This window comes from Hetaerina americana, unplaced genomic scaffold (genome assembly GCF_022747635.1).
Source record: "Hetaerina americana unplaced genomic scaffold, ioHetAmer1.1.p SCAF_1, whole genome shotgun sequence".
NCBI lineage: Eukaryota > Metazoa > Arthropoda > Insecta > Odonata > Calopterygidae > Hetaerina > Hetaerina americana.
In genome coordinates, this window is record NW_027286069.1 from 49169672 (window position 1) to 49185143 (window position 15472).

At 40.8% G+C, this 15472-nt stretch overlaps 1 protein-coding gene across 1 annotated transcript in view; it reads right to left on the reverse strand.

Annotated features, from left to right (window-relative positions):
* Positions 1–15472, reverse strand: part of qsm (Zona pelucida superfamily protein qsm) — a 43277-nt gene that overhangs the window by 11316 nt on the left and 16489 nt on the right. The window contains exon 3 of the mRNA XM_071589619.1: positions 7968–8071. Coding sequence (XP_071445720.1) covers positions 7968–8071 — 104 coding nt within the window. The remainder of the gene's footprint in view (positions 1–7967; positions 8072–15472) is intronic.

A 15472-nucleotide genomic window follows, 5' to 3' on the forward strand; every position in this document is an offset into this window, starting at 1 on the left:
TTCCCCTTCGCAGAAATCAAGTTAAAATGTTCTCCCTATTCCCGAGACTTTGGCCATATTTTCAGCGTGGTTTCTGCAACAGTTGGTTACGGGAAGAGAGATAGAGAGTACATTGTCTCAAGGCGATGTTCTAAAATTGACGTAAGGAAATCCTGTTAAAAATTTCCTGCATTACCTCTCTCAAAAAAAGAACTATATATAATATATGTGTGTATATATATATACACATATATTATATATACATGTACATACTCATTTATATGGAACAGATATATTTTATTTATTTATCGACTTAATTGGGCGAGGTTGGGACTAATAGTCCCTTCTTCCACCTAACCCTACATTACAGACATTTGACGGCAATCACATACATCCAAGCCCTAGATGGAGGGAAATCCACCTAGGTGGGAATCGAACCCACGACCTCTGGGTTGGTAGGCGAGGACGTTACCCCGCCGCCACCGAGGCCGGCTAAGATAAGGGAAAAGATATAAGGAAAAGGATAGGAACACACATAAAGGACGAACACAGGAGAGGTGGGGAAGGCGGAATCCAGCAGATCACGAATGCAAAAATATTTCCTAGACCGGGATATTATATTTAAAAATATTTTTGCATTCGTGATCTGCTGGATTCCGCCTTCCCCACCTCTCCTGTGTTCGTCCTTTATGTGTGTTCCTATCCCTTATCCTTATATCTGTTTCTATATAAATGATTATTCGTTCTCCGTTTGGCGGGATTTCGCGTTTGAATGTATGTATATATATATATATATATATATATATATATATATATATATATATATATATATATATATATATATATACATACATATTCAAACACGAAATCCCGCCAAACGGCGAATAGGGGAAGGTGGAATCGAGCAGATCACAAGTGCAAAAATATTGTGCAAATATAAAGTGCAAGATCATTGGCCCGGCAAGTCGAAAGATCCGTGGTTCAAGACCCGGTCAAGGAAATATTTTGGCACTTCTAATTTGCGCGATTCCGCCTCTACCTCTCCTGTTTTTGCCTTTTATGTACCTATCCCTTTTCCTTATATCTATGTATATCCATGTGAATGAATATATATATATATATATATATATATATATATATATATATAAATACAGAGTAACACATGCAAAAGGGCACTCACACGTATTCAAAATTTTCGGTGGCCAAACCACCTTTCTCTGGGGAAAGAAGAGTGCCGAGAGAGGCTTGCCCGGGAATGGAACCTGGGTCCAACGCTCTACCGCTGGTCTACCGAGAATTTTGAGTTTTCCTTTGAAGGAAGAAACTTGCATCGTGTGAAAATTTTGGCTAAATTCCTGGATTCTGATGTTACGTCGTGAGGAACGATAGGGATTTCTCTCTCCCTCTAAGATCCGTCTTACCCCTATTTTCACCTTAGGAAGTCATTACACTGAGATCGGTTAGCGACACATGTCGTTCATAGATTCGCTGATTGCGTTTGTTAGAGTCGTAAACCTGGATGTTAATAAAAATTTACTTCCAACCTCCCGTTTAGAAAGCCCGACCGACACTTTGAAACTGCTCTTCGGAACTGGCAAAATTCAAGAACCTCTCAATGAAAGCATGCCGTCACAGTGTAGCCAGAGGGTGAAGTCTACCCTTGCGCATGCGCATTGTTCCAGTGCAATACTTGCTGGCAATTCTTGTCTTCAGAGCTCTTTCTGTAGAGAGCGGATAACTCGAGTGGTCCCTCCCGACCAGTATTTCAAAATTGTCTTACAACGATGAAATCTGCAAAATAACTTTGATAAAATAATTTTTAATATTAAAAAAAAAAGCATTTAAGAAGTTCATTGTCGTTGAGATTTAGCGTATTTCCTGAATTTCAATGCGCCTCGAGGATGTTTTCTTTAGAGAGAACGACGGAAGCGTATGGGGATGAAGTTTAATATATTAGGTACCGCTACGGAGGTGCTTCGGTCGGTTTTTCACATGCCAGGATATGGAGGAAGAATCCCGTCGCATTCCCTCTGCAAGGCGAGTCCCGCGGAAAGAAACACAGATATGAGAAATTATTTACGGAAAAATCCCGGTGCGGAGGCGGTCGAGGTTGTCGTGGATCAAGCATAACGCCACGCCCTACATAACAAGCGACCAAGGAGGCAGGAGGGACTTTTTCATGCCGTTTCTTTCTAATATACATTTCAGACTCCTCCCACGTTTACCTGCTTGATCATCCCTCGGCAGAATATTCGCGGGAGGAGTACGATTGAGTGACACGTCACAGTCTCCAACCAAGTGGCTCATTTGACTGATTCTATTTACCAAGCGGATGGAGGGCGGCGTTTGAACCTTGAAGGAAGGTTCTATTGGTCTACGCCATAGGTGTCAAGTGTTAAATTTCTTTACCCGTAAAACTCCATAATCTTTCCGCAGGATTATTCGCAAAAATCTTTGCGTTCTCTCACTGCTGGCGACCCGATTGTTCCGGTGGGAAGCGCGCCCTTCCTCCTGACTGCTTTGTCGAAGGCCGTGGGTTCGAATTCCGCCTCTGGCCTTGACGTTGTGTTGCGATGTCTTCTATTAAGTAGTGCTCACGTCGAGCCATCGTCTATGGACCCGAAGGCTCTTGTGAAACCCATTTAACCTCTCCCAACACACGAAGGGAAGAGAGTATGAAGGGCATCACGCTCCATTTTCGGTCAGATTTACCAGTGCACAATGAAGGAAAAAGAAATGAAACGCTGCATGGTACCTTTGTAAGTACCTGATCGACTCGATGCGGCGCATATGTTTGAGGTTTTCATCTTTCAAGTTCAGCGATTAGAACAAATGCGAGAGGGGGGAGAGGAGTCCTGATGATGATCAGGGGCGAAGACATCGATCATGGACTCGTTTTGGTTGATCTTGGAAGGTTGTTTCCCCTCCTCTGCCGTTGCACTGTGAAGATTAACGACGTCCGTTCATAGCTGAAAAATGGAAAACAGCTCTCAAGGTTGTTAAGTCCTCAGCGCCTTGTGGCAGCTAGTCCGGACGTCACTATTGCCGTCTTTGTGTGGCGTTAATTGATGCACGAGGACAGTGCGCATGATTATGTAATGAATGCAATGTCTTTGTTGGTTGTTCCATCTAGATATTACGGCGAAATTTCGATTTAAATATAATGAATACACTCGGCTCTTATTTAAGCAGTTTCTATGGGGAGGTGAAGCCTTTATAATAGACAATCCCAATTGCACCTCATGCGCCTATTATTACATATTCATTCATCTACATCTAACCTCGTAAACCGCCACGAGGGCGTGTGGCAGGAAGTGTTAAGTTACCGCAATCATTAGAGCAACTGGTGATAGGTGATTAATGGCATCCGGCAAATCCAAATTCCTATCACTGATGTTCCCTGCGGTAATATGCGAGAGAAAAATGATTCCTTATATCGATTCAGTCAGACAATTAATAGGCACGATACGTATGAATAATCGGAATCAGTGTTTCTGATCATCCATCAGAGAATCGAGTGTTTTAGCTGAGGAAAAATGGAATTCAGTGTAGGTGGGTAAGCACCCAGATGCCAGGATTTTTTATAACAAGCCTTTTGGATATTATGGTATTCATTGACAGCCACTGAGGATTGAGTGTTTTTTTTATTACCGGTTGAATTATTTAGGAGCTTCTATGTTTGAGAGCCCATATTTTCAGTAGCCAAATTGTTGCTGGTTTTTACCGACGAAATGTTCACCTGATGTTTAAAATTTGTATGTACCTATTCGTTTTATAAACCTGATTTAATATTAGTCATAGAAAGTGGCTTTAACCGTTAATGGCAGTCGTTCGTAAAAAATGCATATTACGTCAGATACGGGAGTGATTTGGATATAATCTTAAAATAACTGTGGGAGCATGTGCTTGTTTTTCACAAAGATTTCGGGACTTGTCGAAAGAACAGGCAATATTAATTTAATTTGTTTCGATGGAAAGGAAACTCAAAGCAGTTTGCGATGGTATTCGTTAAACACTTACTGCTAATCAATTACATTTTGAGCATGAGGACTTGAAAGTTGAACGTTTTAAAAGTACGATTGAAAATTGCAATATATATTGTGACAGAATTTTATTTACATAAAACAATTGGGTTCCGTGGCGCAATGAGTGGATTGTGTTTAAGGAATAAATACGACGTATACCTTAGAAAATTTTCACGTCTTAAGCTCACTCTTATCTTCCTACAAACTAAGTATTCATACCTGTTACTTTGCCGAGGAAAAAGGAGGTCACCTAAAAGCAAAAGGTGTTGTACAGTAGAAAATTTTCAAGGTTATTCATACAATGAAACCGTGGTGCGTCACATGAATACTTGGAAAAAAGATTCTTTTGGTGTCCGAAAATAAGTCACCGCCCGCAGTAATTAACCCGAAGGCTAGTTTGATTGGTCGGACGATGCAGCTTACCTCGTGCTAAACCCCACGACTCGGCGTGTGAAGTTCGCACACTCAAGAGGAGAGGGGAAGGGGAGCGGAAAAGAAACAAGCAAAATCCTTGTACCTGTGCCAGTTTAGGTCTCGGCCTCCAGAAAACCATACCATTCGAATGCTAGTCAGTTGGGTATGTCCAGAAGCGTCGCCCGGTTCTGAAATCTTTTCGACAAACGCAAAATACCTCGACCAAGAAAGCATGACAATACTGCCGTATTAAGTGGTGAAGAAGGTGGAAAGTACACTTAGTTGAAGCTTAAAAAGAAGTATATTGCAATTTGAGAGAGTATGCATCATTATAAAAAATAAAAAAAATTTGTCGACTATGAGTGCAGAAAAATGAGCTAGAGAATCGTTACAACTTCGCTTTTTCAAGGGTGGTTCTCGCGTTTCCGTCATTTGAGAGAAGAACTTGTTGCTCGAGGAAATAAACCGCCCCCTGCAACTCAATCATAGAAGAACATTTAAATGTTGAGATTCATGTGATTCGTTCGTTCGGTTGGTTTAAGCTCCATAAATTAAGAAATTGGCAGCGCAGGGGGCAACGTCCTTTGCCCTGTTGGATCCGGTTTTATTATTCCTGCATTATGAATCGACGATGGGTAGCGTAATTTTCTCTGGGCGTGCGTGAGATGGGTTGCATGCACGGGTCGGCACGTGTCTCACTCAATTATGGAGGAAAAAAGAGCGTTGATTCGTGACGTAGTGCGTCGGAAAGAAAGCCCGCACAAGTAGGAACTTGGAAAATTATGTTATGGGGGAAAGAAGTATATTTTTGAAATCAAAGGAAATTATATTAGTGAAATTTTTCTATGCTTAAGTTTTTAATCGGACGGCGTTGGTCATCTCATCTGGTGCACATCTATGTATGTACGGATACGTAGATATTTGGGCGGAATCACCGGCATCTAACAGTAACTAAACTCCAAATCTTTTGAAATAGATCTATTTGATATATTTGACCCAGGGATAATGACTCGTCTCATTGTTAAAAGATCGAGTGTTTGAGGAGTGGAAATTGAGTAATGATACATAATGCCATTATTCCGGGCCTTTTTTTTAGGTCACATCAAACTAATTCGTTTGTTGGAAGGGCATCCATTTTTAGCACTGAGTATATATTTTGCATCTATTAATTTTGCGGAATGCTTCTTCGAGAATGAAGGGTATGACGCTATCCTGTCACATGAAGTGAGAGAAGTTTTCATGGGTGTTCCAACAGTTAAGGCGCAGACGTTTCGCAACGCCCTGAGGTCGAAGGAGGAGTCAGCCATCGAAACGTCAGCTAGTGATCGCCTGACTTGGGTCCCGTTTTTCGAAGGTAAAAATCGATTACGAATCCTCGGGATGTAATTTTAAGTGCAATATAAAACTTTAAAAAATTCGCATTTTGTGTAATGCAGAAAAGTTACACGTGCTGCAGAATGCATTGAAATCAGTGGACGTCGTATTTTGAAAATCAATCGGGCTTCTATCGTGAATTGTAGCTTAGAGAAACGGGCCTGTTTGGAGAGTCCCGTAAGGATTTTACTCATCCAACTAAAAGTTGTAGTGGTGCACGTGGAGGGTTAGATATCCGGTGGGTCTTCGAATGCAAATTTTCGATCGTTTCAGGCTTACTGTTTAACATGTTCGAGTGGACGAAATGAGAAACACTGCATTAATCTCCCGTTGAACTTTTATTAGATCCAACGCAACAATTTCAGAGCGTTAAAATAAATCGTCTTGACCGGGATCCGGGTTTGAATCCCGGTCAAGGTGAATGATTTTTACGTTCTGAAATTGTTGCCTTGTGATGTACATTTAGCCGATGACTCCGTTAAAAGTTACTGTCGCGGAATCTCCTGTATTTTCTTGGAATTTATTAGATATTTTTCGAAGAGTTTCAACGCTCAGGCGCCATATTCAGGCAAAAAACTCGTGCGACAACGCTGCATCTGAAGATGACGCCTATGAATCGAAACTAGTTGTCCTTTCTAATTTAATTTTAAAGGAAAACTTATTAATTATTCTTCATTTTATGAATTATAATTGTGCAACAGTTCGGATCTATCGAACGCGGGAATACGCCGCAAGTCAGAAATGTGTCCGAAATCGAATATAATTCGTTATTAATTCATAGACTTGGCCGAGGGCAGAATTGGAAGGGTAAAATTGTTTTTTTCGTTCATTTACAGAGAGAAAGAGAATATTTTATGAAAGGGGAAATGTAGAATCGAAGGCCTCGCCATCTTCGAGCGAAAGTTGACTTGGTGACTCACGCAGTTATAATAGTGGAATCAGCATAAGGATCGTGACTCACTCGTTGATTCATCGATTGAGCTTTTGACATTAATGAATAATGACTTGTAAGCGCGCACTAAAACGACTAATTTGGCAAAACACGGAGCCGCGAGATGTCATGGAGTCGGTTGGGAGACATCCTGCCAAACCAATGCAGGGAATAATGAAAGAGGTTTTGCAAGAACTTCGCTTCCTCTTTTACTTTCACAAACTTATCTATAACCTCCTGAACCGATTGGTACGGTGTGGTTGCAGAACTGGGACAATGGAGAAAGGTGAGTGGCGGTCAGGTCGGAAGTCGGGAGAGCTTTCGTGGTCGATGAGATATGTGATGTGGGGTCGATTGCCCTCCCTGCATTCAAGTTTTTCATCCTCTGCAGCACGGGCCATTATGGCTGCGGGGAATTTCCATATGAATCCCATGGGAATGTTTGAAGAACACTAATGCCACTCCTTCCCTGTAATTCTATTGTTTTTAAGGCTGTGTGAGAGTTTCATCGGAAGGATTGGAGCCATTGTGTTTCTGGCTCCTGGACCAACTAATGCTGCAGCTCAATTGATTGGTTATTATTTATTACAGTTATGACTTTTTGCGGTTTGTATTGTTCCCACATGACGGAGCGAATTCGACGAAGAAACTTTGCGCATGGGACATGATACGGTTTTCCTTAAATTTGGAATGTTGCTGTCAAAGACAAGGCCGTTGTTATAAACCAAGACACCTTGTTAGAACATAATTAGGAATTGTGCAATCATCTTTTCATTCAATTCACAGAATCGTGCGTTATTATTTAAACGAATACGGACATTTTTGCAATGTGCTCATATTTATTTAAAAAACATTATGAAAGATTCAATATGTATCGACAATATCACTCAATTTCACCTCAGTTTCATCACAAGAGTTTCGCATTCCGTGCTGGGATAAATAATTCCGTTTTTTCCGGCTGCGATCCGGCCGCAATTCGTGCGACAAGTTTCAGTAATGCAGCGAATCGCTTCCGACGTGGGCATATTCGCCGAATTGCCAACTTTAGATCCGTAGATCAGCGGCAAGAAGTCGTGCGGAGAAAGTGCTTGTTTGCACCTTTCCAACCGCCGTAATCTTCGCCTGCTCTTCGAGAGGCGTCAAGAGGACGGATTGGGGGTCGAGGAGGGGATGGTTGATGGGAGTGGGGAATAGCTTTTGAGCTGTGACGTATTCGCGACGGCCGGGTGCACGCACGCACTTACCGTCATCCTGTTGTAGATTCGTGTCACTCCGCACCGGAAGACGTCCTTCAGGGGCAAGCGGAAGGTTGCTTTCCCCTCTTCCACCGTCGGCTGGCAGGATTCATCTGAGGGGAAGAGAGAGAGACAAAAGAGAGAGGAGGTTAGACAACTCCGTGGGTAAGATTTTGCTTCGTGGATCCGCAGCTGTGGTGACTGCGTCGCTGAAGTATTCTCTCTTCGACGGCGAAAGGTGTGCGACCCTTTTAGAAATAAGATACTCCGTTTTTTCTAGGCTATAGAGGTCGACCTGAATTGGATTTATGGGTCAGTGTCTTATATGCGGGCGATAGGGGGATTTGAACCGATTGAGACTATGGAATTTTCGCAACCAAAAGTTTCCCTTCCCGAGGTAATAACGAGGTAATCAGTTATGAATCTCCAACAACCCAAATGGATAATGATTACTCAACAGTCAAGAGTCCAAGTCGTGAGTAGCGTACTATATAGACATAAAATAAAATAGTGAATCAGGAAGATCAAGGGACAAATGATAAGGGAAGCATGATATAGAGCCAAGGAAGAGCACAGTCAAGCGAGATGGTGCAATGATACGGAAGGGATTACGATAAAGTACATGAGAAAGGAGAACTGAAATTTTCCACCTTTGGATTGGTAACTTACCTATTACATGCCCGTTTTAATTGTATCGAAGTCTGCCCCAAACTTGTTTGCGGTATTCCATCAGGAAGTGAAGAATTTTAATATGCCCTCATTATGTGCACGTAATTCACCGTGATATTTACAGATGGTGATAGACTTTTCGTGGTTATTTGAGGGAAGGTATGGCTTCGCAATGCTAATAACCAGAACATATCTTTATTAAGGTCTTCCGAATTAATATATTTTTCGAAAAAATAGCTATATTTATATATAATTATCATATTTATCATAGTTAAAGGGAGTCATCGGGAGTCGCGTTTCTAGGATGAGGATCTATTTCGCTTGACCTCTAAATGAAAAGTTTAATTTTCCTCAGTTTTGAAGTGATTTGTCGGGTGACCTTTCCTGACAGTTACTTCAGGAAGGAGGACCGTAACCCCGAAAACATAGTCATTTACCCGAGGGCCAGATTAATACGTGGGAGGGTTATTCCCCCTTGCTGTGTCACGCGGAGTCACACGCATTAAGGAGAGGGCAAGTCCTTTTCCAGTGCCGTTTATGGTTACGTAGGTATAGCGGGTTCCCAGAAAATCACGGTGTAGGTTTCGCTTAGTGTATCCGCACCCATGTGGGGACCGCTTAGGGTATCACTGGGGACCCATGTGGGGACCTATCACCCATGTGGGGACCACTTAGGGACCACACCCATATTACTGGGGTTGTCCATTTACCCTCCAGGTAAGTCTTAGTTGGGAGAGAAATCTAGTTTTTGGCTGTACTCATTCCGTTTGGTTCACGAACGGTATCAACCGCATAATGCGGGGAAAATTTGAAGACAAAGTGCGAGTAGCAGAACGTATGGTCTACTCTGCCGCTGTGACATGTTTGCAGCATGCTGCCACGTATTCTGACGAGCAACAGTGTATTTGTGAATTCAAAGAACTGCGAGAAATGCCACAACAGTTACTTCACGGGAGTCACTCGCTGATGTCCACAAAAATGCAAACATTTCACATTGCAGAAATCATTCGCATAAGATCCCGGTCAAGACTCAGCCTCGGTTGATGACTAATACACTCGGCTGGATATAGAGAGAACCGGGTTAGTATCCTGGTAAAGGAAAATAATGTATGCCCAGAGTATTTGCATTCAAATTCCACCAATGAACGAAATTTGGGGATAGTGGTTTCAGAGTATAACTCTTTGGTAGTTTTGTAAAGTTTTATGGTACCCAGACAATTAAGATTTTCATCAATTCTATGAATGGATCTGATAAAGGCTTCCACTCGACTCTCCGGTCTAATAATCTCTTCAGCCCTTCATAACTTATGAGTTTTATGTTTTCCATTATCTTGTAAAATTCGAAATCTTCCTCTGTAGTCTTCCCTGCTCATTTTTCTTCCCGTATCTGACTTCAAATGCTCGTAAAATATGGCCAATGTTATTATTCCTTCATCTCTTGAGCTTTTTCCATAGACATGTTCCATGAACCATTCGGTCACTGCATTTGATCTCATATTAATATATTGATTCAAAATTTGATCCACTGAACCGATAGGTCAGAAAATCAATTTTAAGGCAACACAACATCCAGACTCGAGTAGGTTGTCGAACTCTTGGGTAATCCCAGAAGGCGTCACCCACCAGGCGAGCGGGTTCACCATAAAAGTTGGCGGGATTCCAAGGCGTGAGAGCCGCGATGTATTAAATTTGTTGATCTGTATGAAGAGTTCAGGCGAGATATTTTCTTATTTTAATTTTACTTCCTATTTTATCAGCATAGATAGTTCGTTCTAGACTAAGTTCTGCAAAATTACGCCTGCTTCACTCCTGATTTTATTGAGTAAAAAGTCGCAGCTCTCAACACATACTCACAAATAAAAGTTTCCCTTTGACAGAAAAGGAATGTCTTCGGTTGATATAGATGAATCATTGCGTCTATCATAGCGGTTTCACCTACGTGTTTTTGATGGTAATGGGGCAATAGTCACTTCTCCCAAGTCCTCGTCTGATTGCCATAATCGGATTTACCATAAGCGTTTCATCCCCGCCGCCAGGGCGGAGGCCATGCACCGGGAAGTCACTCACTCAATTCAGCAATCTTTAGCCCATAGCGACATCAAAAGTTTTTCCCGTCAATGGGCGTGCACCAATGGAGAGAGAGAGAGAGAGAGAGAGAGAGAGAGAGAGAGGGGTTTGCGCCTTGATATCCTTTGTAATGCGTCCGCTTTTTCTAATTGGTTCTCTTTCCGCTCGTCTCTTATTTCACCCGTGTCCCGTGGCATGAAAGAAAACACGAGCCGGGCCACCCGCGGATTAGTTTCGCTTGTCAGTCAGGCAAGACGATCGCTCGAATTGCAATCACGTGCTTCCTTGAAACCACGCCTCACCAATTCCAGTCAGCCGTGGTTTTCGGTGTCGCCGAAATAGGAGATCCAAGGCTTTTGACGTTTTAGTGGGCAATGTTTTGGCCACTGGTTTTCCTCTTAATGGAGTAATAGTAACTAAACGATTTCCACTCATGAGGCACATTGAAATGATAAAAAATATTTCCCAACTTATGAAAATTTGATTTCGTATTTGCAAAATAATGACAATCCAAGGAGAATGTCATTTTTATATTGCTCTTTGTTTGACTGACGCCACTGACTGACGCCAACAGTTCATCCCAATAGGTAAGTTGAGCAGAGAAGCAAATGGAAATTTATAGAAATCTGACGCTCGAGGTGAATCCTGCAGATCTAATTTTAGAATAAAATGACAAATAAGGAGAAGAGACGAATATAAGAAGTTCACATGGAAAAAAAACCTGTGTGTTGGTTACACCACGAGTCAAATGGATTTATTAAGGACATTATAAAAGAGAAAGTCCGGCTGGCATGACCAAAGGACAAACACTTGGATCATGTAAGAAGAATGCAATAAAAATTAAAAATTAGGGCGTTCGAGAACTGGCATTGGATGGGAAGGAGTAAGAGGCAGCGGTAGACTATTCTTAGAATTGAGAGATTAATGACTGAATTATGGTCGAACGATGAAAAAAACCAGCCGTAAAGTTGAAATCGAGGTATGGAATCAATATAAATAAAACAAATGTTATGAGATTTTCGAGAGAGAGGAAGGCTAAGTGAAACTTTAAAATTGGAGGGCAGAAGTTAAGAGTTGGTAGAACCGTTTATTTATGTCGGAAGTGTTTTTGGCCAAAACGCACAAAGCGGTAGGAACATCAGAAGAAGAATTGCGTTAGGCAAAGTGGCTTTCACTGGGAGGAGGGAGGAATGGAATTGATGACACGAAAGTTGGGTACGGATGTTAATAAAAGAGTAAGGAAAACTTTGGTCTGGAGCGCGGTTTCGTACGGCTCGGAAACTTGGTCGTTGTGGAAAGATGATAAGCGTAGATTGGAGACTTTTGAGATGTGAGAGAAAAGGATAGAAGAAGTAAAATGGACAGAAAAGAAAATAAACGAAGTACAAGCAGTGTGGGGAGAACAGAGAGATTGCTGTGGACAGAAAATAGAAAAAAAATTTGTAGGCAGACATTCAAATAAGGTAGGAAAGATGGATGCAGACTATTTATTCTGATTTTCTATGGAATGTTGAAGACTGCATTAGAGGGGAGGAAGTTAGGTAGGTGGAGGAAAATGATGGGCATGTTGGGCGAAATGTAGAGAGATAGAATGTATACGGTATTGAAGAAAAATTTATTTAGATGTGGGGTCTCAGGTTTTGTTCGGTGGGGCCAAGAAATGCAAGTGTGCTCAGTCTGTATCCATCCAAAACCTGTCTTAAACGGTAGATTATGTTTACTGTATGCCAAATCAATTGCGTCATACAAGTCTGTGGTCTTACAAGTGTCTGGTCTTAATGTGATGCTCATATTTTACTCTTATCGGAGTAAAGAACTAACTTCAGCATGCATTGGTTTTCTGGCGTGGAAATACTGTTAATTGGTGTCGTATAATTAAATAATGAATTCAAGTTCGTTCACTGGTTTGAGTGAGAGACTTAAATTTTTAAAATTCCTGAGTCATAGCGCGCAGTAAGGTATTCGTGAGAGTTTTGGATTAGAGTTCAAAATTTAATATATTTGTGAGTCCAGAATGGATTCACAAATATCATTTCTGACTTAGGCACCTTAATTATTTCATTACGATGCTGATTTTTTTTCATCTCGTCGCATATTTTTCTACTTTTCCTAGTAAATTAATAACCTACTTTTTATGGATTCATTTTTACTCCTTGTAGTTCCATAGCGATAATACTTTTCAATTTTATTTACTGCATTTTTTGAACGAGACGGTTTTTAATGGTAAACAATACGACAATTTTTTCGTTTCAATATTCGTGAAAATCTGTTCAGTTTTTTACGTATGTGTTTTTTTATTTGTTAAAATTCATATAAATAAGTACCAAATTACGGTTTAAAGAAATGGATCCGAAACTTCGGGAGTACTCTTTATCAATGGTATAAAATTTGGGAAGCAATTCTTTACCACAGAAATGTCTTCATTTAGGAAACTAGATCATAAAAATTTTATACGCAGTGTACTATGAAGTTTTTATGCGCTGATTTTTATGCATTAACATTTCTTTTTGAAAAACAAAAAAGAATGAATATACGTACCGTGTGCCAGATCAGCGATCTTCTATTATCGCAAACATGATATTTTTTCATTGATATTACTTTCCGAGGATGTAGAGCTATGATTTTTCTCAGGCGGCTGATAAGATCTGATAGTTTGTGCATTTTCTTCCTCAGTGGTAAAGGTTTCTGTTTCAATTTCGTATCCCACCACGATAAATACAAAGGCAGAGAGAAAAATATACTGAAAACATTAAACGTATTAGGAAGATGTGATGCTTTGATAACCCTTGTTTCAAGGAACAATATCAAATTTAAGAACTTCACTGAAAAATATTTATATTAATAAAAAGTATTGCGGTATTTGAATCACGTGTTCGTTTTAAACACGTGGATGCGAGACTTCCTCTACGGTGACTCTCAGGATGTTTGCTACAGCATTATTTTTTTTGGCTTTTTTTATGTTTTTTTAATGCTTAATTATCTCATCAGTTTAATCAAGTTTTAACGACTATCCATGTGGTATTTTTGAGCATCAAATTGGTTAAAGTGTAATTAGTTCAAGTGAACTAGTGTGCAGTGCAAGTCAGTTACCGCGCAGCTTAGGAGATAGTTAAGCTCCAGCGAGCCGAGAGCAAACCGTTGGTGGCAATCAGTTTTCCTTTCAAGAAACTTAGAGAGAGAGATAGAGAGATAGAAGAGAGACATCGATACCACGGTGTTGAATGGGATGATCAATATTTGAACTAACGGAAACATGACTCATCTTTATTAGCGGGGGGGGGGAAGCGGTTACGGTCACGCGAGCGCGAAAATGGGCCACGAATGGTCGTCTGGATATTTCGCATCCTCGCCCCCGAAAATTAACTACACATCTCGTCGGGAGACGGCCGTCGTACTCAATCTGACGTGAAACCATGAAGACCCATGTATTTTCCTTCCAAATATCATTTCAAATGATGGTCGGTCGGCACCTCTACTACCTTGGTGTGCAGTCAGCGGAAACCCACGCCCTGTGACTGAAAAATCTTCGAGCCAACCAGTTCCATCCGAGTTAGACGAGTTCAGGTAAAGAATATTGTTCGCCGCAAATTTTTTCGAGCTGATAAAAAATCCAGGGGGGCACTTCACCTCGCGGGGAAAACGGGACTGTTGGTTTTTATCTCGTCGAATGAAATCCTTCTCGACCCTCCGTTTCATGCAACGAAGGATCGGGAGACAATTCGAGGAAGAAAACCTACCTCCATCCACCGCTGATGGCAGATGATGCTTTTTGTTTCTGGAATTACTTTCACGCCTCACGAAGACCGCGACTTTTTGTGCCTCGCGTGCATTAAAGATATTCTATTCCTTGATTGCTTCCTTTCCCGTTCGTGTGCTGCTTCTCAGCTGAGACAACTGCACGAGATTATATACAAACAATGAAAAGTTCACATCTATAACTACGAGAGTACCCTAAAATAATATCCACGACAACGACATGTTGGTATGACGGCTTGGACAATTGATTCTAGCCCTTCGTATGAACAAACTATTTTGCGAATTTTTAAAGGGCTAGGAACTAATGAGAATTCGCGCGGTTCAAATGATGGAAATAGTAACAACTAGTGCTCAACGAATCGAGCAGCTAATAGTGTTTATAATCGAATGAGAATTGGGCAGGTTGTAGTGCTTAGCCATATCTTTAAACCTAGTATACCAAGAGATTTAAAACTACTTTGTATATGGTGTATTGTATATCAATTAGGCATATCAATAATAAATAAATGTATTTACATCATGACGACAAAATAGGCTAATTAATAAAATTATCCTCTTCGAGAGTCTTCGATTACAATTCCAATCCCCGATCTGCTGTAGTTTCACCGTAGTAGGATCGAAGGGGGAGAGTAACATGTTTTTAACATCGCTACAAAAGACGTTTGCGATCAATCTGTGCAAGAGATGTATCCCATAATTCTACTCTTGGTATGTGAATCATTTGGAATCGATTTTGACGAAAGTTGGGTGGTCATGTTTTTCAAAACTGTCATAGATGTTTAAAACGTTGAGGCGGAAAATTCAATTACATTTACGCATGTTTCAGTTACGTATCCATGACGATAGCGGCTATAATGTATCAATTACGAATGGATGAAATTTTTATTTCCAAATATTATTAAGTATTATTTTATCATGCGTAACTAATGTGAGGGTGGGAAATATCTCAAAAACATTTTATTTATATTTATTTCACAATACGTACAAATTAACTGGACCCCTTTAGCTACAGAGTGCGGCGG